This window comes from Gopherus flavomarginatus, chromosome 1 (genome assembly GCF_025201925.1).
Source record: "Gopherus flavomarginatus isolate rGopFla2 chromosome 1, rGopFla2.mat.asm, whole genome shotgun sequence".
NCBI classification, from domain to species: Eukaryota; Metazoa; Chordata; order Testudines; family Testudinidae; genus Gopherus; species Gopherus flavomarginatus.
This window is the reverse complement of record NC_066617.1, coordinates 211,306,922-211,332,519: the sequence shown is the minus strand read 5'-3', so window position 1 is coordinate 211,332,519 and position 25,598 is coordinate 211,306,922. Positions and strand designations below refer to the sequence as shown.

The 25,598-nt window shown below is 43.8% G+C and overlaps 1 protein-coding gene across 1 annotated transcript; it reads left to right on the top strand.

Moving 5' to 3' along the window:
• ICOSLG (inducible T cell costimulator ligand) lies at window positions 1–25,501 on the top strand. The gene is made up of 7 exons (XM_050936713.1): window positions 1–248; window positions 7,104–7,144; window positions 10,979–11,344; window positions 15,491–15,775; window positions 17,451–17,621; window positions 19,745–19,780; window positions 21,721–25,501. Exons 1-7 carry the CDS (start codon window positions 235–237, stop codon window positions 21,729–21,731), a joined length of 924 nt encoding a protein of 307 aa, XP_050792670.1. The 5' UTR covers window positions 1–234; the 3' UTR covers window positions 21,732–25,501.
• The last annotated feature ends 97 nt before the right edge of the window (window positions 25,502–25,598 follow it).

Sequence of the window (25,598 nt, the reverse complement as noted above, 5' to 3'; positions counted from 1 at the left end):
GAAGGGGCCCGCCCGCCCGCGGTCACTCTCCTGCCCCCAGCCGCCAGGGACGGGAGAAGGGACCAGCGGCGGAAATCCCCGGCTGCGCTACGTAGGACAGGAGGGAGGAGCTGGCTCAGCCCGGGCACTGCCCAGCGGCTCTTTCACTGCTTCTCCTGCCGCCGCTCGCCGAGGGACAGTGCCTGCGCCTCCCGCCGAGTCCCCGAGGCTGGCTGAGCAGCGCCCCGCGCCGCGATGGAGCCGAGAAGGTGAGTGCGGCGGAAGGGCACCCAGAGACTCGCCCTTGGTTCACACGCCTGGTCTCCGTCCTGCCCCGACCACCTCCCCGCGCCCCCCAGGTGCCTGCTGGCGCTGGGTAACTGCGGGGGCTCCAGATCGGAGCACCCCCGCCCCCGCCTGGAGCATCGCACTAGAGAACTGTGTCGCTCTGCTCTGAGCACGCCCAAAAGACAAACACTCAACAGGGCTGCCAGCCCAGCGGCAGCCGGCCCAGTCAGCTCATTTCCTTGGCAATGGACAACCACTGACCCTGCTCCTACCCCCCGGGAGCCAAGCCGCAAAAGGGAGTTGGGGGGTGTCGATCAATGCTATGCTGACGGGGAGCATGGTCCTGATTTTCTTGCTGCAATAGGAGCATCTACATTGGCTCTCTTTTCAGATGTTAGACATTGGGGGGTTGGCATCAAAAACTGAGTGATGCTCTCTGGATCCAGGAGAGGTCTTGGGTGCTTGTGCTGCAGGAAGGGTTTTGGTGCACTAGGAACAGCTAAACGTGCTCTCAATTTTGTCAGTACAATTGGTGGGTGGGGAGGGGGCCTGGCTACAAAAATGGCCAGGCTCCAGTAAGGTCAAGCTTTTCCTGCCAACTCTTCCCACTGACTGGTGTGTGTTCCATTCTATGCATCCGATGAAGTGGGTTGTAGCCCACAAAAGCATATGCTCAAATAAATGTGTTAGTCTCTAAGGTGCCACAAGTACTCCTGCTCTTTTTGCTGATACAGACTAACATGGCTGCTATTGATACCTGTAGGTTGATTCATTCCCACCCCCAATCTATTTGGTGTGTGTGTTGTGGCTGTCAGGGTAAGGCTGAGGCTGCTCATAATTTAATCTTCTTTTATCAAGAGAGGGCACTAGGGGCAAACCAGGGGCCTGCTCCTGCTCCCAAGAAGTCAGTAGTTTCTGCTGCTTTTGTTACAGGGCAACTTCAGCTAAATCTCCCCTTGACACTGACTGGAATTCATAGCGGGAAAGGCAGAAAATGCTATTGGGATTGTTATGGCAGGGGAAGGCTACTTTGTTGTTGAATAGTAGTGGTACTTTATTATTGAACTAAAAACACAAGGGGCAAGTTTTATAGCCCCCCCCCCTCCCCCACACACATCAGAGTACACCTGAAAACTGGCCTTTGTGGTTCTAAGTAGCTTAATATAAAGGTGTTTTCTTTATCCTCAGATTAAGAATTAGCACTTAGATCCCGCACTACCGGAGCCAAATTCTGCCCAAAATCTGCAGAGACTTCAACACCCACTGAATTAGATGTACAATTTTTTCCTCCTATAACTCTAATTAAGACTCACTCAGACTCTAGCAGGAGCATAGGGTTTACCTCAAACTCCTAATTTGTATGAAAACTGAAAAATTCAGACAAAACCTTTTTGGTTGACATATGCTGATTCATTGAAATCAAAACATTCTGCAGAGATGTTTGATTTTGACAAAGTTCCTCCAGAAACCAGACTGGGTTCTTCTAATGAAACCAACCTGGTTTCCTGGCTCCTTGGCAACCCACCTGGCAAGCTGCTGAAGACCTCAGACCCTGAGACAGCACACAAGGTAGACTGCCCCAGAGCTGGGGCTCCATCCCTTTGCATGGAGAATTTGAAATTTTTGGTTTTCATTCTGAATCGGAACAAAATCAGTTTTGGAAATAGCAAAATCCTCCACAAAACATTTCTCTTCCTAGCTCTCATTACCATGTGATAGAGGTACACATCCCTTTTCCTAGGGAAGACAAGCCCTTGTGTAAATGCTTCATCTGAGTACTCGCAGCGCAGCCTAAGGCTACACTTTCTTGCTTCATTTACAAGTTGATTAATCCCCAAGGCCAATTGCTTATCTTGTTCCTTTAAATGGGGGATATTACCCAACAACACATTTTTACCATACACTACAGCAAAGGAGATGGACTACATTTGTTTGTTATGCCTCCAATGACATCAGTGTGGCGTCAATGTGTCATACTGAACAAGTAGGACTTCTCTTTATCATTCCCATCTGAGTCCCATCCTCTCCCCTTGAGTACAGTAGGAGTTGTGAGAGCTCAGGATTAAGGATACAAAGACAATTAAAGTCAGTAAAATTACTTGCACTGTGGGTTTTGTGATCAACCCCAACACTGGGCTCTGCATGACTGATTCTGTGCTGAAAAACCACAGCAGTGCACTCAACTGTTTCATGTAGGCGGTTACTGATGTTTATTTGTGAGGCACTATGAGAATCTCTTTAAAAAGAGAAGTAGAGAAAATGTCACTGCAGACAATCTTCCTTTTGGTTAAAGTGTGAACAATAGAAAGATCTAAACAAACACGTTTTATATTATCTGGAAAACTATAGTTATGGAAAAATGCCATGAAACAGATAAAGATTTAGGGCAACTGAATTCTGCATAACTCAGCTAAGAGAAGTATAACATTGATGAGGCACAAAGAGCTGTTCTTGATACAGTTTAGGACATAGTCAAGGTTTATATTTGATTTAAATGTGAAACAAAACAGCCAGTTATTGCACCATGAACATCATCATATTTTTTGATGTGCTCAGAAAAGCAAAAACACACCAAAAATACATTGCAATTCTCAACTGCATCAAATCAGTTCTCGTGAGAAGAAGGTAAATTGTACCTGTAAATATGCAGATGAGAGTGGGAATTATGCTCTCACTGGGCCACTGTGAGAATGAGGAAGTGAAACTTTCTCCTGTCTCACCGAAAGTTTAAAAATAGGGGTGGGGGGGGGGATAAATGGAGAAAAACAAACCATTTAAAAAGAGACTAAGGGACTGATCCAGTTTCCATTTAAGTCAGTGGAAATCATTCCCACTCCAGCTGGTGCAGGAATTAATCCCAAACAGGCACAACACAGAGGAATTCCTCTGGTTTCAAGGAAAGAAGGAATCCTCTCACCTGCTCAGGTTGGTGCTCAGTAACCAAGCTGCTCTGCAAGCACTGTGGACTGCAGCAGCATTAACATCCACTTAGGTGGGAGGATGGTCAGCCCCGGGATCTGTCTTGTCTAAACTCTGGACTGAAATATTAAGATCCTAATCCAATAAGAGCTTTATATTGACACCAGTTATGCATTTTGGCTACATAGCACAGACAGCCCCACTTACACTTGTTACTTTCTCATTGGCACCAGCAATACCTCTTAAGGGGAATTCCCTGAAAGGTCCAATGAAAGACAAGCATTGCTGTCTCTTTGGTTCAATAGGAAACTAGACCCAGTGGTGGATTAGCCACTGGGCCAGTGGGGCCCATGTCCAGCTGCCACAGCCAAGTGGTGGGGCCTGGAAAAATGAGCGCCTCCGCACCCCGACCTTGCTCCCCAGTTGGAGCACCGGGGGGGGTGGGGGCAGAGTAAGGCATGCTCCGACCTCATTTCCCCGGCAGGGTCACCAGGAGGGCAGAGTGGGGCAACCCCCACACCCTGAGCCCGCTTCCTGGCTGGAGGCAGGGGGACTCTGGGCAGAAGGGGTGGGGAGGGGCTGCCATTTGCTGTGGCTCAGGGGCCCCACAAACCCTAATCCACCCCTGATTAGACCCATTGTTTAAGAAGAAACACAGACAAAACCACAGGATTTAAAAATAGTACCAAGGTGATTTTTTAAAGGAAGGTATTCTAGAGCCATATGTTATATAGAAACACACACATACATGTACATGCATACATGGATCATGCACCATCCCCTCACAGCTCCTAGCGCTAACTAGACTGCACATTCATCATCTCCACACAGTGACTGAGCATGCTGCCTCCAGCCCAGAGCTACAGAAGGGGAGCTGAAGTTTTGCTGTAGTGATAGCTCCCAGCTGCTTTGGGCTAGGATAGGCCCAGGCACTGGAACTGAGTGCAGAGAGCCCGAATTTCCTGTCCTCTCCATGCCCCCCTGCTGGCACCCAGAATGTGTGGAGGAGGAAGCAGTTTGATTTGAATGCAGAGGGGACAAAACTGGACTAGGGAGAAGGAATGGAGTAGGTTGGGAGACAGAATCTGGTGAGACTGGGACTGGTCAGGGAAATTCAGGAGATGACTAGGAGCCAGCTGGTTGGGGGGAACACTGAGATCAGATGTAGGGTTAGGGTGCAGAGGGAGAACTGGGACTGGCTGGGCAAAGGGACTGGGACAAGGAGCCAAGGTAGAAGGGAGATTGAGGCAAGGAGCTAAAATGTGGGTGGTTTACACTGGGATTGGATGAGAAGCCCAGGAATTGGCACTGGCTAGGTGCAGGCAGGGTGAGTTAGGGACTCAGACAGCAAGTCCAAAGGGGAATCCTAGGACTGGCTGGGCAAAGAGCAGGGGACTAGAATGAAGAACTCAAGGAGTGGAGACTGGGATTAAGTAGAGAGAAGAGTCAGGGCGGGAAAGAGGCAGCACGGGCACAGGAACAAGTTGTAGGCGATGGGGCAGAAAGGTTCAAGCTTGGGGAACAGGTAAAAGACTCCGTGCTCATTGCAGCAAATTCCCCTCCAGAGCCTGGAATAGAACCCAAAATTCCTGAGTTTCACCATTCCTCGCTGTCACCATACATCTTTCAATGGGTTTCTTAATGTGTGTCTCATCTCCATCTAGTGCTGGTCCATAGAGGATAACAACCTACTATTCTTATCAGTTACTCCATTACTCAAGTGGTAGAGGTCTCTGCAGTGGATCTGAAAGTTTCAGTCCTGCTGATGACCCAAGCAGTTGTCCACATGATCCCATGTGAGGCAATTTCTTTTTTCAGTTTGCTTTTTTAAAAGCATAGGGAATTACACACACACACAAAAAACTACTTTAAAAGAATATTAGTAAGGTTGCAAAGTCAAACAAGGGGGCTGTAAGAATAAATTACAGTTTGTGAAGCATTCAAATACTATAGAAATGAGCTCCATAAAAAAGTCCATGAGGAAATTAATAATTCTGTCTTCAGAGCAAAGAAGACATGGGCCACTCATTGAATGAGGAGAAAATATAATATTAAATAGCTACTCATTCAGTGAGCATCATCCAGTCTGTGCACAGAATGAAGCAGCCGTCCGGTGAAAAAAATAGTATGTGATCTGCAATTAAGATTATGTCATAATGCATACACACAAGGGGGGTAAAATACGATTGTACAAGCCACCTTAATTCTGACATTCTCTAACTTTTGAATGCTTGACTTTTCTACCTTAATAATGTAATAACTTTTAACACAGTTTTTGTGTTTATAATATACAAGTATGAAGAGGTAATAAGTTACGCAGTGCACAATTCCCATTTGGTCCTTGAAAAGCTTCCCAGTAATAAAGAAATGAATTTATTTTAAGCTGCATCATCAGCCCACTGAGACTTATTTAACATTCCAAACCCTGAGCAGCTTCACACAGCTACATTTGTTTTTAATCAAACAGCCAGAATAATGTGACCATCCCCTCCTTTCCCCCCCCCCACAAAAAAATTAACCCTATCTGAGGCCCAAGATGGGCAAGATTCAATCTCAGCCAAAAGAGCTTTGCTAGACATAAAAGTGTTACGGCTTTTAAGTCTGATTTCTTACATTTTTGAAGAGTGGGGGTTTTATACCAATGGGAAAGGGCAATTAATCCAAACGTCAGAGTTGTGGCATTGTTATGTATAGAGATTCTATTTTCAGACTGTTTTGGAAAGTGTGTGTTGTATTTATTAGTTTTCATTTTTATCTCTCTCCCTCCCAAGTTCTGAACAATGAGACTTACAACAGTGAAGGCACCTGGACTTTATGGGTGGAGGGTTTCATATGAGGGGATATGATAGAGGTATATAAAATCATGAGCGCTGTGGAGAAAGTGAATAAGGAAAAGTTATTTACTTGTTCCCATAAAATAAGAAATAGGGGCCACCAAATAAAATTAATGAGCAGCAGGTTTAAAACAAATAAAATAAAATTCTTCTTCACACAGAGCACAGTCAACCTGTGGAACTCCTTGCCTGATGAGGTTGTGAAGGCTAGGACTGTAACAGAGTTTAAAAGAGAACTGGATAAATGCATGGAGGTTAAGTCCATTAATGGCTATTAGCCAGGATAGGTAAGGAATGGTGTCCCTAGCCTCTGTTTGTCAAAGGGTGGTGATGGACAGCAGGAAAAAGATCACTTGATGATTACCTGTTAGGTTCACTCCCTCTGGGACACCTGGCATTGGCCACTGTTGGAAGACAGGATACTGGGCTGAATGGACTTTTGGTCTGACCCAGTATGGCCATTCTTATATTCTACAAACATAGCTTTAAAAAAATATTGAAACTTTCTAAAACATTCATAAAATAGTTTTTTTCCTGTAACATATGACATATACAAAATACTTATTTGAGATGACTGGAATGATCTGCATAACCCACTTGTGGCTTTGCCACTTGGGAATGATGCAGCCATCCCAGAGTCATGCCAGTGAGGCCTTTATACCACTCAACACCATGACGCATTCCCTATATACATTTTTATCTATGTATATATTCCCATACACCCAAGAAGGTGATCTGCATAGTCAGCTATTTTTTCAGTAGTCACATCAATATGTTTCATTGACATGCCACAGACGGATCCAGTCAACTGTTAATCAGAAAAGATAGATAGCATTGCTTTCAAGCCCAGTATAGTATATTATCTTTCAATGTATTGCCTTTTCCCACAGAGTGATAATTTTAAAGTGACATTTTGTAGCTGTCAAAAATGAGAGTACTTATTCTGAGTGTCTCTTATAGATACTACTACACATATGTTGTTGCTAAGCTATGCTACTACTATTGTATTTAAAACTGTGAACAGTACGTATGCACTTATGATGGCATTATCATCACTGAGCTTTTATCTTTGTTTTTTTTTAGCTCTGGACTTTGGTTACTGTTTCTTTGTGCTCTAGGATGCGGTAAGTTAAGAGAAAGTTATCTGCATTATAATCACTTTTAATACAAGCATTTGTTTGAATATGCAGAATATGTATGTGCACAACATAAATCAGAAATCTAAACAGTACTTTTGAACAGGAATCATAAAGATTCTTTAATATGAGACTTTCTGTAATTTGCCTAAAGAATGTCAAATGTCCTTGTGATTTTATTAAGGACACTGGGACTACCTGGGTACCTTTTTTCGACTGAATAATACCTTACTGCCAGAGTACTCCCACTGAAGTCAATGAGAATATTCATGAAATACAATGCTATGCAGAATGAGTTATAAGAATCTAGCTCTGAGTGAGTTAACATGATAAAGGAGCTAGACAGTGCTGTGTGCAAATGCACTAGCCTTAACCTCTGGAGAGAGAGATTAACATTTGCAGCACAGTTTTGAAAGCTCTTCCTGCACAGAACCTAGTGATCACGGCATAATCAACACATTTGCCAAGAGGAGGCTTCTCAAATAGAACATTAAGACTTGTACAGATTGAGACTGAGATGCCCTGACAAAGCAGATACAAGGAATACAACTAGCACCATACATAACTGGTAAGCCCCAAACATTTCTCACACTCTTGATTACTAAAAACTCCCTAATTTACCCCCAAATAAAGTGTGGGTATAGGGATAGAGAGACTATCTAATGAGATTTAAAATATTTTTGCTGTTTCATAGATGAATTAAGAGTTGCCCCATTCTTCTTAGACACAGAATCATCTACTGGTGGCTGAGTCACATTTAGTGTTTGTTAAATCCGTACATGCCTAGTCATGGCACACTCTACCTTGGCATGGGGAAGGGTGTTTGTTGAGAATGTGATCCTAGCACATCAGCAGTAAATGTATTGCAGGATACCATGACCTTTCCTTTTAGGACCACAATCTGCCACTCTTATTCATAGCAAGTAGTACCTTTGTTCACAGGACTGAGGCCTCTTAGGGTACCTCTAGACTGGAATTAAAGCTCCACAGCATGACTGCGGATAGCCCGGATCAAACTGACTTGAGCTCCTGGGCTCAGCCTGCAAGACTGAAAATTGCTATGTAGACATTTGGGCTTGGGCTTGGACCCTGTCCTCTCTCTCCCCCCCCCCCCCCCATCGCAGGGTCCCATAGCTTGGGCTCCAGCTCGAGCCCAAATGTCTACACAGCAGCTTTGCAGCCCCACACCCAGAGCCCTGCAAGTCCGAGTCAACTGACCCAGGCCAGCTGGGGCTGTTTAACTGATGTGTAGACATACCCTTAGGCTATGTCTGCACTGCAGCTGGGAGGTGTGATTCCCAGCATGGGTAGACAGACTCGCGCTAGCTCTGCTTGAGCTTGTGTACTAAAAATAGTAGTGTGGCATAGATGTTGTGGCACTGACAGCAGCTCGGGCTAGCTACGCTAATCCAAGCCTGCCCAACCTTCTGGGTCAGAGCCTGGGGTGGCTAGCTGAAGACATTGCCAGTGCCACAACATCCAAGCTGCTAGTTTTAGCAAGCTAGCTCAAGCAAAGCTAGTGCAAGTCTGTCTCCTCAGGCTGGGAATCGCACCTTCTAGCTGCAATGCAGGCATACTCTTATATGTTTAATGTGTTGCCAAAACTTGAGATTTTATCATGATTCTTACAATATTTGGTGTCCTCCCTCCAAGCTCCAGGTCCTAATGAAAAGCATATGGAAGTCAATGGAAAGGCTCCCATTGACTTCAGTTGGCTTTGGCTCAGACCCTTTGAGTCCTGTCATTTTATGAGAATCTAGCGTTTATTTGAAGAGGGGATTAAAGTAGGTTTCTAGCCCCATAATTGTGGAGAAAAACTTGAAGTAACATAAATGTGTCGAGAAACTAGAAGCCAAAGGAATAGAATCCGTTTAAAAAAAAAATCTTGGGATTTTTAAATTAATCCCATGATATTGTGAGGCCTGACTCATGTTTTTTGTATGCTTGGGATTGGCGTAATTGCATTACGCACATTACTAGTTGCATTGCACTTTCGTGGGATTACTCATGTACATAAAGTTAAACGTGTGCGTAAGTAGTCACAGACATAGAGCCTAAAACATGATTCCTGGGCTTCCCTGTTAACAGTGATGATGCTGATGCACAAATGAGGACGTAACTAAGAGGGTTTCATGAGGTCCTAATAAACCCTTTGGAACACAAACACAGTTTGCCAAAATGAAAAGGACTGAATGGTGAAGTAGAATAAATAGCAGCCTTTTTAACCCTTCCACTATTCATTCCCTGGGCTGAGCGCAGCTCCTCTGCTGGCCTTTGGTACAGGTACCATCTCACACTGATGTCTAGCTACCGTCTCTAGACAACTGAAAGATTATCGAGCCCTCCCTCCAGAGAGGATGGCTGTCATGGATATGAGATACCCGAGGGCATGGAAGAAGTGAAAATGTAGGGAAGGGAAACCTGAAGAATCCCTGGGAGAGAGATGGTCACAGTTTAAGAAGATTTATTTTATATTAATGGATTGGAATCTTTTAAGTTTCAATCCTGCAAGGGCAATGTGCTGAGTGGGGCTTTGTGTGAGCGCATGGGTCAGTTGCACACACGGCTCCTCCTAGGATCATTGCCTGGCAGTCCAAGAGTTACTTTCATTTGCACTCATCATTAGTACAGTAAAAGTTATTTATTCACTTAAAACTTAACAGCATTTCAGGAAAAACTTCTCCATATAGTGCCATAATCTGTCAGCCTTCCTCACAGTGTATATTACTTCCTCATGGGTGTAGTTAGGGACGGCTTTAGGGGAAGGCGACCCAGGTGACCGCCTGGGGCTCTGGGCTTGAGGGGCAATGGGTTTGGGGTGCTGTAAGGTACTCAAAAGTTTAACAAATGGGGGGGGGGCGCCAAAGATGCTCCCCATGTGGGGTAATGTTTGATCTAGGGCCGGCCGTGGGTCTAGTCCCATTGATTTAAACAGGTCCACCCATGTACACAGGTTCCAGTCAGCCTGCCTGAGTGTCTGAATTTTGCCCATGGAAAATATCTTCTCAAAACCAATATTTTATTTCTTTGTGTTTTAAAGAGTTGCTGTTCTTTACTTCTGTTTTGCTATTTGTTGTCTGTTTAACATGGGGACCATATAACATTTGTTTAGAGATTCCAAGGCCAGAAAAGACCATTGTAATCATCTTGTCTGATCACCTGTATAACACAGGCCATAGACCTTCCCCAAAAGAGTTCCTAACGCACATCTTTTAGAAAAAAACATCCAATCTTGATTTAAAGATTGTCAGAGATGGAGAATCCATCACAACCCTTGGTAAATTGTTACAAATGGATACATAATGCTACATGTGATCTTTAAGGATCAGTAATAGCAGTGCAAGCAAGGAGTACGTCAAGTAGAGTCACAGTTACTTTGTTTCTATTGTAGGTACTTGTATGCCTCTCACCTCTTTACTTGAGCACCTCACAATCTTTAATGTATTTGTTCTCACAACACACTGGTGAGGTGGGGAAATGCTATTGTCTCCATTTTAATCCCCATTTTATAGATAGAGAATTGAGAAGCAGAGAGATTAAGTGGCTTGCTCAAGGTCACACACAACGTTGGTGGCGGAGAAGAGAACTTTGAACCTGTGTCCTTATCACTGGATCATACTTTCTCCCTTCTTTGGTGGCAATGAGATCAGAACTTGGCCCTAAGCAATTATTTTTCTTTACAAACAAGTGAATATTGATATTCTTGTTTTGAAAATATAAGTACTCCTTTTCAAACCAGCTGGTAAATAGGATTGTGACAAGTATATTAAACTGCTTTTCTTCAGACTGATTTTCTCTTTGTTCCCCTTTTTATCTTTGTAGTTATTGCAGAGGAAGATACGAAAGTTATCAGCACAATAGGCAGCACTGCTGAACTGAGCTGCATTTATCCTCAAGAGAAAAAATTCATTTTAAATAAGCTACGCGTCTTTTGGCAAATAGCAGATGGTTCAAAACTGTGTTCAGTGGTACACACCTTTAATTCTGGTCACGAGAACCAAAGCGAGCAGTGTGCAGACTTCAGAAACAGGACTCGATTATTTCAGGATAAGCTGGAAAATGGCATTTTTTCTCTGCTGCTGCTAAACGTCAGCCTGAGAGATGAACACACGTACCGGTGCATAGTACAGAAGAAGGACGTAGTTTTCAGGGTTATTCACAATGCAGATGTGACCCTCAAGGTAGCAGGTAAGCTCTTCTATTCCATATAAAACCAATACTAAACAGCAGTTTGCCACCCTAGTTCTCTGTGGATGCTGCAGAAGGGGCATTTGTCACATAATAGGCTAAGGGAGGAGGATTTCCCCATGCCCCAAATGGTGGTGGTGCCACCACACTAATTTGCTTCCCTTACACAATCCAAGCTTTTAACTCGGTCAAGGACAATATCACAATAAAGAATTCAAAACCATCTAGTTCTCCAACTTTTGAAGCACAAACTGTTTGGCTTACCCTTCCCTCAGTGGTTCAGGGACAGACAGGGGCAAGGGGCGAGGGAACACTTATGTTTACTAAGAGGGTAGTTAAACAAGGCAATTTCAGGCAGGACTGTACCCAAATTCTGACTCAGACAGATACTTGGCCAAATCCCAGTGATAGTTTTGCTATTTGTCTTCAGATGACTATTTTCTTTAATGACCTCCCAAAGCCCAGTGATATCTGTGGCGTAGCTGGCTCTGCTGCTTCCCCTACCCCTCTCCCGAGAGCCAGATGTGATATGAACCCAACTCAGGTTGGGGGTAGAGAGTAAAAGTAATTTTTTTTTCAGACTCAGGTGCCAAAGTGTATTTTGGAAAACAAGCTTTAATTAGGACAAAGGGTTAGAGAAATCCCAACGTGCGCATAATGGAACCACAAGTAATGTTCCATTTGCAGTGCAGTGTTATCAATATATTTTGTAATGGCAATAGGTTAGTAACCAAATGCAATAGAAAGAGTAATATATATTGTGCCATATTTTGAGAGGCTGATTTACAGGTTGGTGTTGATTCTCCTTACAAACATTCAGCTGTAATGATCCACTTTAATATATTTATACTTCATTATTCAGTAACTAAATAGCTATTTGGCTTCACCCATATAACAATTCCAGCTAGTCAGATTAGCTCAGCATCAGCAACACACTTAAACATGTTAACGTTATGGATGTGCTTATGTGCCTGGCTGAACCAAGGACTATTTAGGACAGGAACTAACTTTTGTCCCATTTGTATAGCGCTAGCACAACAGGGTCCAGTTCTGTGAATGGGGATCTTAAACGCTATATAATACAAATAATAAAAGTGATGATTAGATATTTGGTACACTCTTAATTTTTGGCTCTCTTCCAGCAGATGTTCTGGTCCCCATTCCCCTGGCCCCTCCCCCCATTTCTTTTTGCTTGGAAGGATGAAGAGATCTATTTTATTTTCACCAGTATAGGTTTCATAACCTCTGAGCTACTCTGCCTTATTGCGTTTATTCACACCATCCCCATTCTAATAAAATCCAAGACAGTGACTCTGAAGCTGTGGATAGTAATTCTAACTCTGCTTAACTGACTCTTCATTTCTGGCTGTCATAAACAGTTCAGCTTAAAGCAAATGTTACTGTGCAGTTCCCACGGTCACAGATGTGAGGAAGGCATTAGCCTCACTTTGACCAGAATCTGATCTTAAAAAAAAGTTAGTCCCTAATCCTTCCATCTGATGATCACGAGCCAATGCCTACGTCTGGGCAACACCCTATTGAAGGTGTTGGGGTGAATCTGACTGTAGGATCACACCCTTAGGCAGTAAACTGAAAATAAGAATAGATCCTCTTTTGGGCTTCCTGCCACTCTCAGAATTAAAGCCCTGTCCCTTGTGAAAAGCATCCATGTCCTCTGGAAGTTTATTTATCCAGATGGAAAATTATATAATGAAAACAACATTTTGTAAGCAAGCTGGGAATTTATGTTGTAAGGAGTTGTTTGCGGTGTAAAGCAGTACTTCATTTGTTAATCTGATCTGCCTCATATACCACTCTTTGTTGCTTTGTGATATTTTGGAAGACTGACAGAGACAAAGTCAGTTAGCCCTGAATAGCTTTAAAACAGTACTGTGTGCAAAGGAAGGCCTGGATTGTGCCTCTTAGATCCATGCATGGATCGCATTCCTCCATGTGGAAATAGGGAGATCAGCCAATTCCTTACAACCATACACCCACTCCTGTCACCTGCAGAAGTCTCTGTGTGTGATCCAGGGTTCCTTATTTGTGTAATGCAGGGGTCAGCAACCTTTCAGAAGTGGTATGCCGAGTCTTCATTTATTCACTCTAATTTAAGGTTTCGCGTGCCAGTAATACATGTTAACATTTTTAGAAGGTCTCTTTCTATAAGTCTATATTATATAACTAAACTATTGTATGTAAAGTAAACAAGGTTTTCAAAATCTTTAAGAAGCGTCATTTAAAATTAAATTAAAACACTGATCTTACTCCGCCAACCTGCTCAGCTCACTGCCAGCCTGGGGTTCTGTTCACCTAGGCCGGCAGCAGGCGGAGCGGGGCCTGCGGCTGGGACCCCAGATCTGGGGGGGGGGTCTGGGGTCAGGGCAGAGGGCTGGGGGAGGGGGTTCAGGGCAGAGGGCTGGGGTGGGGGGGGGATACAGGGATCAGGACAGAGGGCTGGGGTGTGTGGGGGGTGTAGGGCAGAAGGCAGGGGGTAGGGGGTTCAAGGGCCAGGGCAGAGGGCTGAGGGTGGGGAGGGTGTTCAAGGGTCAGGGCAGAAGGTTGACTGTGTGTGTGGGGTCAGGGCAGAGGGATGGGGCTGTGGGGGTGCAGGGCAGAGGGCTGGGTGTGTGGGGGGTGTAGGGCAGAAGGCAGGGTGTAGGGGGGTTCAAGGGCCAGGGCAGAGGGATGGAGGTGTGTGGGGGCATTCAAGGGTCAGGGCAGAAGGCTGAGTGTGGGGGCGTGCAGGGCAGAAGACTGCATGTGGGGAGGGTGTTCAAGGGTCAGGGCAGAAGGCTGAGTGTGTGTGTGGGGGTGTGCAGGGCAGAAGGTTGAGTGTGTGTGGGGTCAGGACAGAGGAATAGGGCTGTGGGGGTGCAGGGCAGAGGGCTGGGACTGTGGGGGTTCACGGCAGAAGGCTGGGTGTATGTTGGGGTGTGGGGGTGCAGGGCAGAGGGCTGGGACTGTGGGGGTTCACGGCAGAAGGCTGGGTGTATGTTGGGGTGTGGGGGTTCAGGGCAGAGGGCTGGGGGGTGCAGGGCAGAGGGCTGGGTGTGTGGGGTAATGCAGGGCAGAGGGATGGGACTGTGGGGATGCAAGGCAGAAGGCTGGGTATGTGTTGGGGTAGGGGGGTTCAGGGCTGGGGGGTGTGGGGGGTGCAGGGCAAAAGGCTGGATGTGGGGGGGTGAGGGCTGGAGGTATGGGGGGTGCAGGGTAGAAGGCTGAGTGTGTGTGGGGGGGTTAGGGCAGAGGACTGGGGTGCTCGGCTCGTAAGGGTGCTCCCAGCCCCCTGCCCTAAGCAGCTTAAGGCAGAGGGCTGGAAGGGATATGCCCTGTTCCACACCCTTCCCCAAGGCCTCGTCCCTACCTCTCTCTGTCTCCTCTACGGAGCTGTGTACATGCTGCCACTCTTCCCCCTCCCCCTTGCTAGGGCCATCAGCTGATTGGGGCAGGGAAGGAGAGGGGGCAGGGCAGGAAAGCACCATGGTGGAGTAAGAAGCAGGGGAGGGGGAAGCTTGGCTGCCGCAGGTCCAAGCTTCTGTGTCCTGCCCCCGCAGGGGAGAGCAGTGGGGCTGAGTTAGGCTGGGGGCCGGGACCGCAGCAGGCAGCTGCATGCCGATCAAAATTGGCTCGTGTGCCATAGGTTGCCGACCCCTGGCGTAATGGAAACGTGTTGCCAGAGAAAGAAGCTGCTAAAGCCAGTGCAGAGGACATAGGATCTCCATGTGGATGGCCCTAGCCTCATGCAGTTCTGCCAGGCTTGGAGGCAGGGCTTCCTCTGTGCAACTGTGTGTGTATCCCCATCTACCCTGATGAGCATTATGGGGGATCTCTACAAGGAGAACAGTTGAGAGAGCTCTACTCTCCGATACGTCTCCTCCAACCTCTTCCATGGTGGGGCCTTGTCTGAGTTAGTTCAGAACCTTCTTGCAAAATGCTACTGAAGTGAGTTTAAGACCCTTTTGCCTTTGGTTTGGCCTGCCTCCTTCAGTAAATCTCTGAAGTAACTGGCCTAATGTCCATGCAGGCTGATATTTAAGTCTGAGCTATGAGTTTATAAACCCCAGAACCTGTACTCTATAATCTGAGTCATTCCTTAATCTTTTGAAAAGATTATAAAATGCTAATGATTTTTTCCTTTTCCAGCCAATAACAGCTTGCCAGTACTAAGTGAACCTACAGGAAACTGCCCAGATATTGGAGAAAAGGTGACATTAAGTTGCAACTATAGCCAAGGATACCCAGAGCCAAACATTTACTGGATAAATAGAACAGACAATAGCTCCCTCCATCCATCATCATTAAAGATCATCCAAGACAATGATGGCACATACAGTGTTTTCAGCACACTGAAGATTGAACCAAATTCTGATATAAATGTAGGATGTATCATAGAAAATGAACTACTACAGCAAAATCTAACTGTCCTCTGTAAGTTGCTTAATATTTGGCAAATAACAGGTGTGTGTGTGTGTCTACATGTATATCTCTGATGAGTAGCAGCCTAATTAACAGCATGATAGTCCAGTGACCTACTGAAATGAGTTTAATTTTTAAAGCCTATATAAATTTAGGCCACAGTATTTATATTTAAATGTGACTTTTTTTCAAATGAAGCTAAACACCCTCTTAAGCCTCCTAGATCTGCACATAAATCACCGTTCCTCTGTGTGGAAGAAAGAAGCACCATCCTGATCACAGAAGTTCTCTCCCACTCTCCTGCAACAGTTTTGGAATCACTATGATTCAGGAATGCCCAGAGGATTCAGGGAGTCTGAGGCAAAGCAATTTTGGGGACCCCTTCCATAAAAAAAAGTTGCAATACTATATTCTCGTGGGGGACCATCCAGGGCCCGGGAAAATATTGCCCAACTTTAATTCCTGGAGACTCCAGGCCAATCTTGGAGGATTGGCAACCCTATTCTTATGGCACATGTGAACAATTATTCTGCCAGAGATTTTTGCCCACATACAGCAGAATACTTATTAGAAGCCACATTTTCATAGAAATCTAGTTGCAGTAGGTTTTTGGAGTAGGAAACAAAGTTTTAAAATGACTGTAGGGGATTTTCTCCACTAAAGGAACAATGTCACGATGGCAGCTGAGTCAAATCCTGTACTTGGTCCCGGGAGGCAGCAACAGTTTTAAAGTAATATCATTGTGTATCTGTGGGTTGATAATATATAAGTAAATATACAGGCACAACAATATGTACTCCCTAGTGCTGTCACTTGTGTAGTGTTGTGACCTGCAGGATGAACTGCAGGGTCTCATGGCAATTGCCAAAACATGGCTGCCATTTTGGGTTGTCTCCTTAGGGAATCCTCATGGTCATTGGTGAGGCTTTGAAAGCTTTGGGACCAGATATCCATGGAGTTACAACCAGGGCCAGCTTTAGACCAATTCGCCCAATTCCCTGGAATCGGGCCCCATGCCTAAGAGGGCCCTGTGCCTTAGGTGCCTTTTTAATTTTTTTTTTTTTTACTCACCCAGCAGCAATCCGCTCCAGGGTCTTGGCATTTCAGCTGCAGGGGGTCCATTCCGGGGGGTCCTTAGGTGCTGCCAAAGTGCCGCCAAAGCCCCGGACCACCACCAGGTATTCGAATCGGGGTCTGCAGTTAATAAAGCCAGCCCTGGTTACACCTTACACCAGCTAAGGATCTGGCCCTCATTCTTGTTTGAAAACAAGTCTACTTTTGAATACACAAATCACTCAAAAACTAATCTTCGAAAGCTGTTCAGTAGATTCCTTTCTCAGAAGAGCATATCCAAAATGACAGCCAGCTTTGGATTGGGCAGGACTTTGTCAATTGAACACACATAGTGCTGTCATTTTTAAGAGAAGTTGTGTTACTAAATCCTTCCACAGGAGGAAAATGTATGCCTAAAAAGTGTGTGTAATAATGATTAATAATTAAAAACTCTGTAGGTAGAACTTTGGCCTTGTTCAGAAAATATTGGTGGTGGTGGGATGAAAGTTATTTGTATAGGAGGGCTACAGAAGCCTATAGACTTGTGTGAATCTCATGTCTATAAAATGCAGTTGAACACTCATCTGGAATTACGTTTGAGAGCATAGATCTCCTTTTCTCTATTCCTCTTCAGTCTCGAAAGACGTCACAAACCCTAACCCGACCAGCAGCGATCGGTTATATCTAAATGAACCGGGAGCTCAGGCTGGAAGTGTCCTTGCCATTGCCATTGTGTTAGCTGGTCTAGCTGTTTTAACCTGCTGGCTGTGGAAAAGGAAATCCCCTCACCGGAAATCATATGCAGGTAATTAAACCATTTACACTTGTTGGTCAGAGAGAGAGAGAGAGAGAGATACGTACTAGTTCTTCTCATTTTTCCAAAATATTTCTTATTCTACAATTTGTCATACGTAGTTGTGAATTCTCTACATTATAACTGAAACTAGAGCACGTGACAAGTGCTGAATTGACAACAGTGGGGGCCATACTCCTAATTAGCCACAAAACTGGTACATCATGAGAAGTAGCAGTATAAACTTTTTCATGGTGTTATCCCAACGTACCTCACACCTGAGGAACCATTCCTTTGAATACAATTCATAGTTCGGGCTCCACATCTATTCGGTCTTTGGCTTCTCTGCTGAGACTATCCACAAAAGGAGTGTAATGATAAGGAGGGGTTTGTGCAATATGGAGAGCTTTCCATTAAGAACTGGACTGAGATCACACACACAGTTCATATAGACCAAACCAAAACCGGATGATAATCACTTGGGATTATCACCTGTTTTGAGAAGATTAGAATCAATGATTTACAGAATCATAGAAGTTTAGGGCTGGAAGGGACCTTGAGAGGTCACCAAGTCTAGCCCCTGGATGAAAGGCTCCAGATCCTATTACTAATTCCCTTCTCTACCAGTTTTCTACAATTTCCCAAGTGAGAAACAATTCTCTCTTACTATAATTCCATGTAACAAACAAGCAAACAAATCCCCATTTACAAATGTGATTGCTTGCATTTCTGCAGCTGCTCACACAGAAATATAGATAAAACAAGATAAAACAAAAGAGAGCACCAATAGATGTATCAAGAACAAGACTGAAGATATACTAGAGCTGAGGGGATGGGGTAGGGGAACTGCTGTCTCGTGAAAATTAGAGATTTTGAAAAAAAAAAAAGTTCCATTCCGCATCGTAATGAAACAGCCATCTGATGAATATTTTTGCAAAAAAAGACAGAATCACCCCAGAATAACCAATATCCTAGTGGTTAAGGCACTCACCTGGGATGTGGGAGCCCTGGGAAGGGGTTTGAACCTGGGGTCTCCCACCTCCTAAATGAGTGCCCTGATCACTGGACTATTGGCTATTCGGAGATGGGTCTTTCTCTGATCCTTTCTCCCCACCCCCTCAAAAAATATTCCAACCTGAACCTGAGAAACTCTCCAGACTAACGTTTCAACCAAACCAAGCCTTTCCCATGGGAAGTGTCAGTTTTAACAAAGCAGCATTTTCCAGGAGGGGAAAAAAATGTTTCATCAGAAAATTCCCAGCCAGCTCCAATATTTACCCATGTATGTGCGCTCTCATTGTAGGACAAATTGCAGAGATGCCAGGGAGAGCATGTAAGATGGGGAGAACACAAAGAGCTTTCCCTCTTTGTCCCCATGCAGGGGCTAGCCACATTCAAGGGTTGCTACTGGCTAGCAGCATGAGGCACTCCCAAAGGGGTGGTGAGAAAGCAGGGACCTGCCCCCTTCTGCATCAGCTGTGCTCACTTGGGGCTTTGCGCTTCCCTGAGGCACAATACCTCTCCAGAGTGCCACAGGGAGATGCAAAGCCACTCCAACCCAATGCAGGGCTGTGATTTAAAGCCATAGTCTCAGCATCCAAACTCTATTAGGTAATATCAAGGTAACTAAGTTATGCAGTATAGTTGTAACCATGTCAGACTCAGGATAACATAATTAAGTGTAAGATGAATTGCTAGACAAGAAGGTCACTTGGCCCAACAAACTTGAGGCTTGTAACTTTCTCTCATGAAGATTAATGTTCTGTAGAGCCAAGCTGGAATTATTCATAAAGGCCTGGAAATTTACAAAACTTTAATTTGTATCTTTAGACTGTTCTAATGTTTTCATCCTTATAAGGCTAGAGAGGTGGTGAGCAAAGATATTTGCTAACTGTACAATGATTTGCCTGCTTTCCTGTTGCCTCATCCTCTTCCTCCATTTGTGGATTTCATCCACCTGTTGCCTCTTATCATAACTACACTGTAAGCTGTTGGAGGCAGGGACTGTTTTTCTACTGTTTGCATAATGCCTAGCACAATGGAGCTTTGATTCTTTATTGATGCTCCTTGGGGCTACTGCAAAGAAGAGATAATAATCACCTCACATATTTAAAATGCTGCATTTCTTTTAACAGATGTTCAACAAAATGAAGATGGAGCACAGCACAATAGTAAGTAGTGAAAGATCAGACACACACTTACCATAAGTGTCTTAGGAGCTACTTAACTTCAGGGTTCCAGTGCTACAACTCTCTACAAAATATTTGATTTGTTTTTAAACTGCCCAATATTAACCATTTCTGACTTCATACAAATTCAGTATATGCCTCAAAAGTGCTGCTTTCTTCCTTTCTATGTACCACCTCTTAGGGGGACAAATCCTCCCCATGTTCAAATCCAGGTAGTTCCATTTACTTCAGTGGAGCTATGCCTGTTTACACCACCTTAGAATTTGGCCCATATCTTCAGAACATGTGTTGTGTACTCTCCTTTCCTTAACAAAGAAATACAATCTAAACCTACAATCTGTTAATATTTTAATGGCCAAGAGTACAAGATTTAATGTAGCAAGCCAGTTTAGAAGGGCAGTACCCATTCGTAATAAAAGAAAACAAGGCATGATTTAAAAACAAACTCAGATCTAGTGAAAGCAGACAGAGAAAGGATTGTCTGGATGACTACTTGATATTATTTATTGTGACAAGTGTTAACCATATCCTGTGCTGCATCTGCAAAATTAGCTATACAGTGGATCTGTGTGGAATTACTTATAAAAGTCCAGAAAATACACTGCTTAAAAGCATATAACCAGCTGTATAACAAACTGCACTGCACAAATACGACTTAAAATATCGAATGCAAGCAAGCATCCTTCACATCAAAAAATGCTGAGCTTTTCGTTTGATATGTAAACTGACTTAATGAACAATTGTTTTACACACTCCCCAGGCCACTCTGGGCTGATTCAACATAGTTGTTTCCATTTTAAAATCAACAGGCGATAAACCATTTCCTGCTTAATGACCTTTTATAAAGAATGGCTTTTCTTCTCTAGACAACAGAAGTCTGTTTACATGGTACAAACAGTTTATTTAACGTCTCCTCTTGACTTATATTGAGTGCTTCTTGGCCAGACCCCAGGAACTGGCCCATAAACATATAGTTAAGTGAAAAACTACTTGTGCACATTAATATTGGTAGTAGTAAATATCTGTTTTATGGTGGAGCCCCATGGTGCTGGGCACCCTACGGACACATTAAAAAAAGACAACCCCTCCCCTGCAGGTTGGGGTTCTCTCAGTTCAGGGTCGGACCCCTAAAGACTAATCTGGTTTGCTTTGGCTAACAACAGAGTGTAGGAGTAAGCCAGGCCCGCTCTCCTTTTCCCCCAGGCACAGCCCAGTACCAGCCATGGAAAGGGGAGGTGGTTCAGGACTCACTGCAGGGATGGGTTCCCTATACTAGACTGATCCATTTTGTGCTAAGGGAGCAGTGCAAAGCTTCTCTAATGCACCAGAGGATCTGGCCCTACGTCATTTTAGCTTTTCAGTCTAGTGGTGCAGGATGCACTTAGCCCTATGTGAAACAACACCCTGGGCAGATTGAAGTGGCCATTCCACTTTTTAGTATTAAAGCAAAAAATTCTTCTGCTTTAGCAATTTAATTTTCAACTTACAGAAGGTCAGATCATTTATTGGGAAATCCTCACTGATATGAAAATAAGAGGGTCAACTGAGGCTTGGTTATATTGCTACAGTACAGAAATATTTAAAGTTAATGCCTCTTTATTCTAGTGGCAGCTGAAACTAAGCAATGTTAAAATAGGCCTCTGTTTGAGGGAGAGGAGGTATTTCTTGCATTTGCAGGGTGAGATGCACCTGAAGATTAAGGCCTAGACCCTACAGCTAGATCTGCACTGGTGGACTCCAGGGCCTGACTAGAGTCCCATTAAAATCATGGTGCTCTGTGCAGGTGCAGGGATCAACCCATGACGATTCAATTGTAGTTCCTGGTCTAATGAGCCTTTCCTATCTTTCTCTGTTTATTGATTGTCAGTTAAGCACATTAGTATTTTTTGTCTATAATACTAATTATTATTTTGTCTTTACAGCACACGTTTAAATGGGAAATTCTCAGAGAATTTGGGCAGCTGGTGATATACCAAGAGAATGCTGAAGCTATGGATGCTATGTTGAAGCCAAGGACGGCAGCATTATCTGCAATATGAATGACATAGTGTTTCCAGAGCATGGGCCAGGTCAAATGGCAAAAACCTTCTCTGACAGAGGAGAGAGCAAAATCCACCTGCTTTGGTCTGCCACTTCTAAACAGCCTTGTGCTGGTTTCAAAATACCTGTGTGAGTGAAAGGTACAGTTGTTCCCAGATGCTGAAGCATTGCTTCAGGAATGAAAGACTGCCAACTGTTATTTTATCAATCTAAGAATTCCCTACTAGGAGATAAGCAACTGTGTTTCAGCAGTGCTGACAATTCTCTCTGCCTTTGAGACTTTTCATAACGATTACTGAACATGAAAAATGGCAGCTAGGCAAGTGAAAACTGCAAGACTGCGTAGAGCAAACTTTGTTGCCTGTTTTACTTCTTCCCCTTCCTCCATGCATCCTTTCACTGTTTCTGGGCAGCATCAATGGCAACACAAAAATATCCTGAAGCTTCCAACTTAGACATGCAGAGGTACCGGTGCCTGTAGCTGAACAAAACTTTTGAGTATGAACATTAGAAAGCCTTCTTTTATTTCAGTTTAAGTGTGCATTCTACATTTTACAGAGTACTCGATCAAAAAGGGAGTGTCCATCAGTTGACAGAGCACAGAAATTACCAGGATTCCTAGGAATTGCATAGCACTACCTTAGCATTGTCTGTGCTGAATTCAGATCAGCAGTTGCCTGTGTGCATATACTTTAGAGACTGGACAAAAAAAAAACATAGTGTTATCCTCATTTTGGCATGACAAGCGTCAACCGCTCCCTGTTGCGTTCTAGGATACTGGAGATTTGAAATACAATCTTCCTGCACTCCCTTCCCCTCCCCCACCCATAAAAACAAGTGTGTAGCATATACAGTCACATTTGCCCTTGATACAGCAAGAACATCATTAACAGATAAAGTAAATGTGTGGTGAAATCAGGGCCATCCTTAGGATTTATGGGGCTCCATGCAGTATTATTAAACCGGTGCCCCTATGCCTGATGGCAGCCTGGGCTCACATGTGTATTTTAGATAAGGGGGGTCTTTTGAAGGATTTATTTAAAAAAAATATGTCTGAAGATCCAAGCATTTAAGGCTAAAGATGAATACTCAGACTGTGCATCTAAAAACCGGGTAGGGATTTTTTAGAGATGTGATTTTATAATCTTCAGCAACACACTAATGAAATATTTTTAAAGCAATTTTTAAACTAAGGTCCTGTTGTGTAGACTAACATGTTCTGAGTAAATTTTAGTCATGCACAACTGTTTTTGGCAGTAAATTCAGAAACTGACAGTAGATACCTGGGGGTTGGCAAATGCCTTCATTACCACTTGAATGGCTCTTTGACAGTTTCAATGTTGTGCTAATAGGTCTGGCAGGCTGAAAGGCTTTTTCACGTTTACGTACTGGACCCCCTCTAGAGGAAGAGTCACCAGGCTGCAGCAGCCAGCTGTGGTGGGAGCTGCAGGAGGGGTCAGATAAGAACAGGGATAGGAAGAGGCGGGAGGGTGGACACGAAGACCCAGGGTGCCCCAAATTTTCAGGTGCCCTATGCCTTGTATACTACATATGCCTAAGGACGGCACTGGGTGAAATAAACAGATGCCATGGCCAGGGGTCCTGCGAGTGAAATATGTAAAAATCAAAGCAACTAATTTTTCCCAACACATAGGGTTTTGAAGGAGGATTAATTTGTTTGCTTTGGGCATCTTACTCCCTCTATATCCATCACCATTCTGAATTGTACCACCTTTATGCCATTTGAATGAAAGAATCATAACCCTGCTTTTCCAAACTATGCTGGGGATATGGCACCAGGTGGCAAAGGTGGGTTAGTGACCTGGCTTTTCATCTTCAAATCCTAGTTAAATTAAAATAAATGTGGTGGCCACATTCCATCATTGTGCCTATTACAAAACCAACTGATGATCTGATCTGGGTAGGAGTGTCTGCTGAAGCAATAGTCATGACTAGGCTAACAATGCAGTAAGAACAAGTTAGATGAACCTGTCAGGACTTGTGCCTCAACACCGGGGGATGGAATAGATCTCCTCTTGAGGTCCCTTCCAGCCCTACACTTCTGTTATTCTACCGGCAGATTACAACACCGGCCCAATTTTTTGTAGGAAGATTGCACAGACTCAGTCTGCTCTGGGTCTAGCACAAGCCCCAATTAGCACTCACTTTAAGGCAAACTAGATTTGTTCTCAGATTTTAACAGGATGGGGAATCTTTAGCAAGCACACTGTGCTGTAAGCATATGGGAAGAAGAGAGACATTTAAATACTTTAATTTTTAAATTGATTTGTCCATGAGCTTTAAAAAGAGAGTGATAGATGTGTGCTCAATGTGAGCAAGAGAGAAGCCTGGTGTATTTATGACTACAATAGAACCTCAGAGTTCTGAAACACCATAGTTATGAACTGACCAGTCAACACACACCTCATTTGGAACCAGAAGGCAGCAGTAGAGACCAAAAAAAAACAAAAACAAAAAAAAGCACAGTATTGCGTTAAACAAACTACTAAAAAAAATAAAGGGAAAGTAGCATTTTTCTTCTCTGCACAGTAAATCTTCAAAGCTGTATGAAGTCAATGTTCAGTTGTAAACTTCTGAAAGAACAACCGTAATGTTTTGTTCAGAGTCATGAACAACCTCCATTCCCGCGGTGTTCATAATGCTGAGGATCCACTGTAGTTTAAAGAATATGAATTTCATGTTGCCACTGTGTTGCCTGCCTGTTGTCTGTGATAACAGTGTAAAAGACGACATGTGGAGGCAACAGATGGCACAAGAAAGTGTTATATAGGTTGAGATTTTGTTGGTTGGTTTTGGTTATGAAACAAGAGGATTTGATGGACAAAATATGCAATGCTTGATCTCTTAAGGTCTCTGGAAGAAATTCTGAGTTATACTGAACGCTGTTCTTTGAGGGTTTTGGTTAGTCTAGCTTCAGCCTGAACACATTGCACAATGATGTCTTTAACCGGAGCTGTTCCCCAGCTGCAAGCTTGAGGAGTTACACAATATTTTGCAGACAAGATTAGAAGGGCGCCATAAACTACTTCCAATAGCCTTTTTCTTTTTCTTCCTGACTTAGACATTGGATCTTCTCAGCAGTCCAAAGTCTGTCTGTATTTTGTTTTTACTGATATCTGGAGATATATTGATCAAAAGCTATAATGTTGAACTAGATACCCTACAAATGTGAACAAAAGTTGTAAATATGTCCATTCCTGAATGGTCCAGTACAGCGTCCTGCAGATGTTTTGTTATTATCTGTCAGATCAGATATGTTGGCTTTACCAGCCCCTATGCCACTATTATGCCTTACACATATGTACCTTTTCTAAACGCACCTTCCTTTAGAAAAGGCCACACCTATTATCTGGAGATGTAAGAAATGAATGTAGCAATTCTTCTTAATAGTCTTGTTAAGTTAATAATTTTACTTGATTAGATTACTGTACAGTGTGTAGCGAGTACTGAATGGTGACAGCTTGCTTTTGCTAGTTTGATATATTTGTTTGGGTTATGTCTTCTCTTTCTGGCTGCAAATCTTAGGTTACTATTTTTTTACCATCAGAAGGATACAAGACTGAGTTGTTCATTCAGTTTTTTTGTCCTTATTAGTTACCATATTTATGTTTCCAATAAAACAAGCCCTGATTTTGTTTGTCACGTTTAGTCAAATATATCTGTCTCAGGCATGGATCCCTGTTACCAAAGAGAAAGTCTCACCTACTTCTCATTTCAAACCCCTTCATGAAGCACTGTA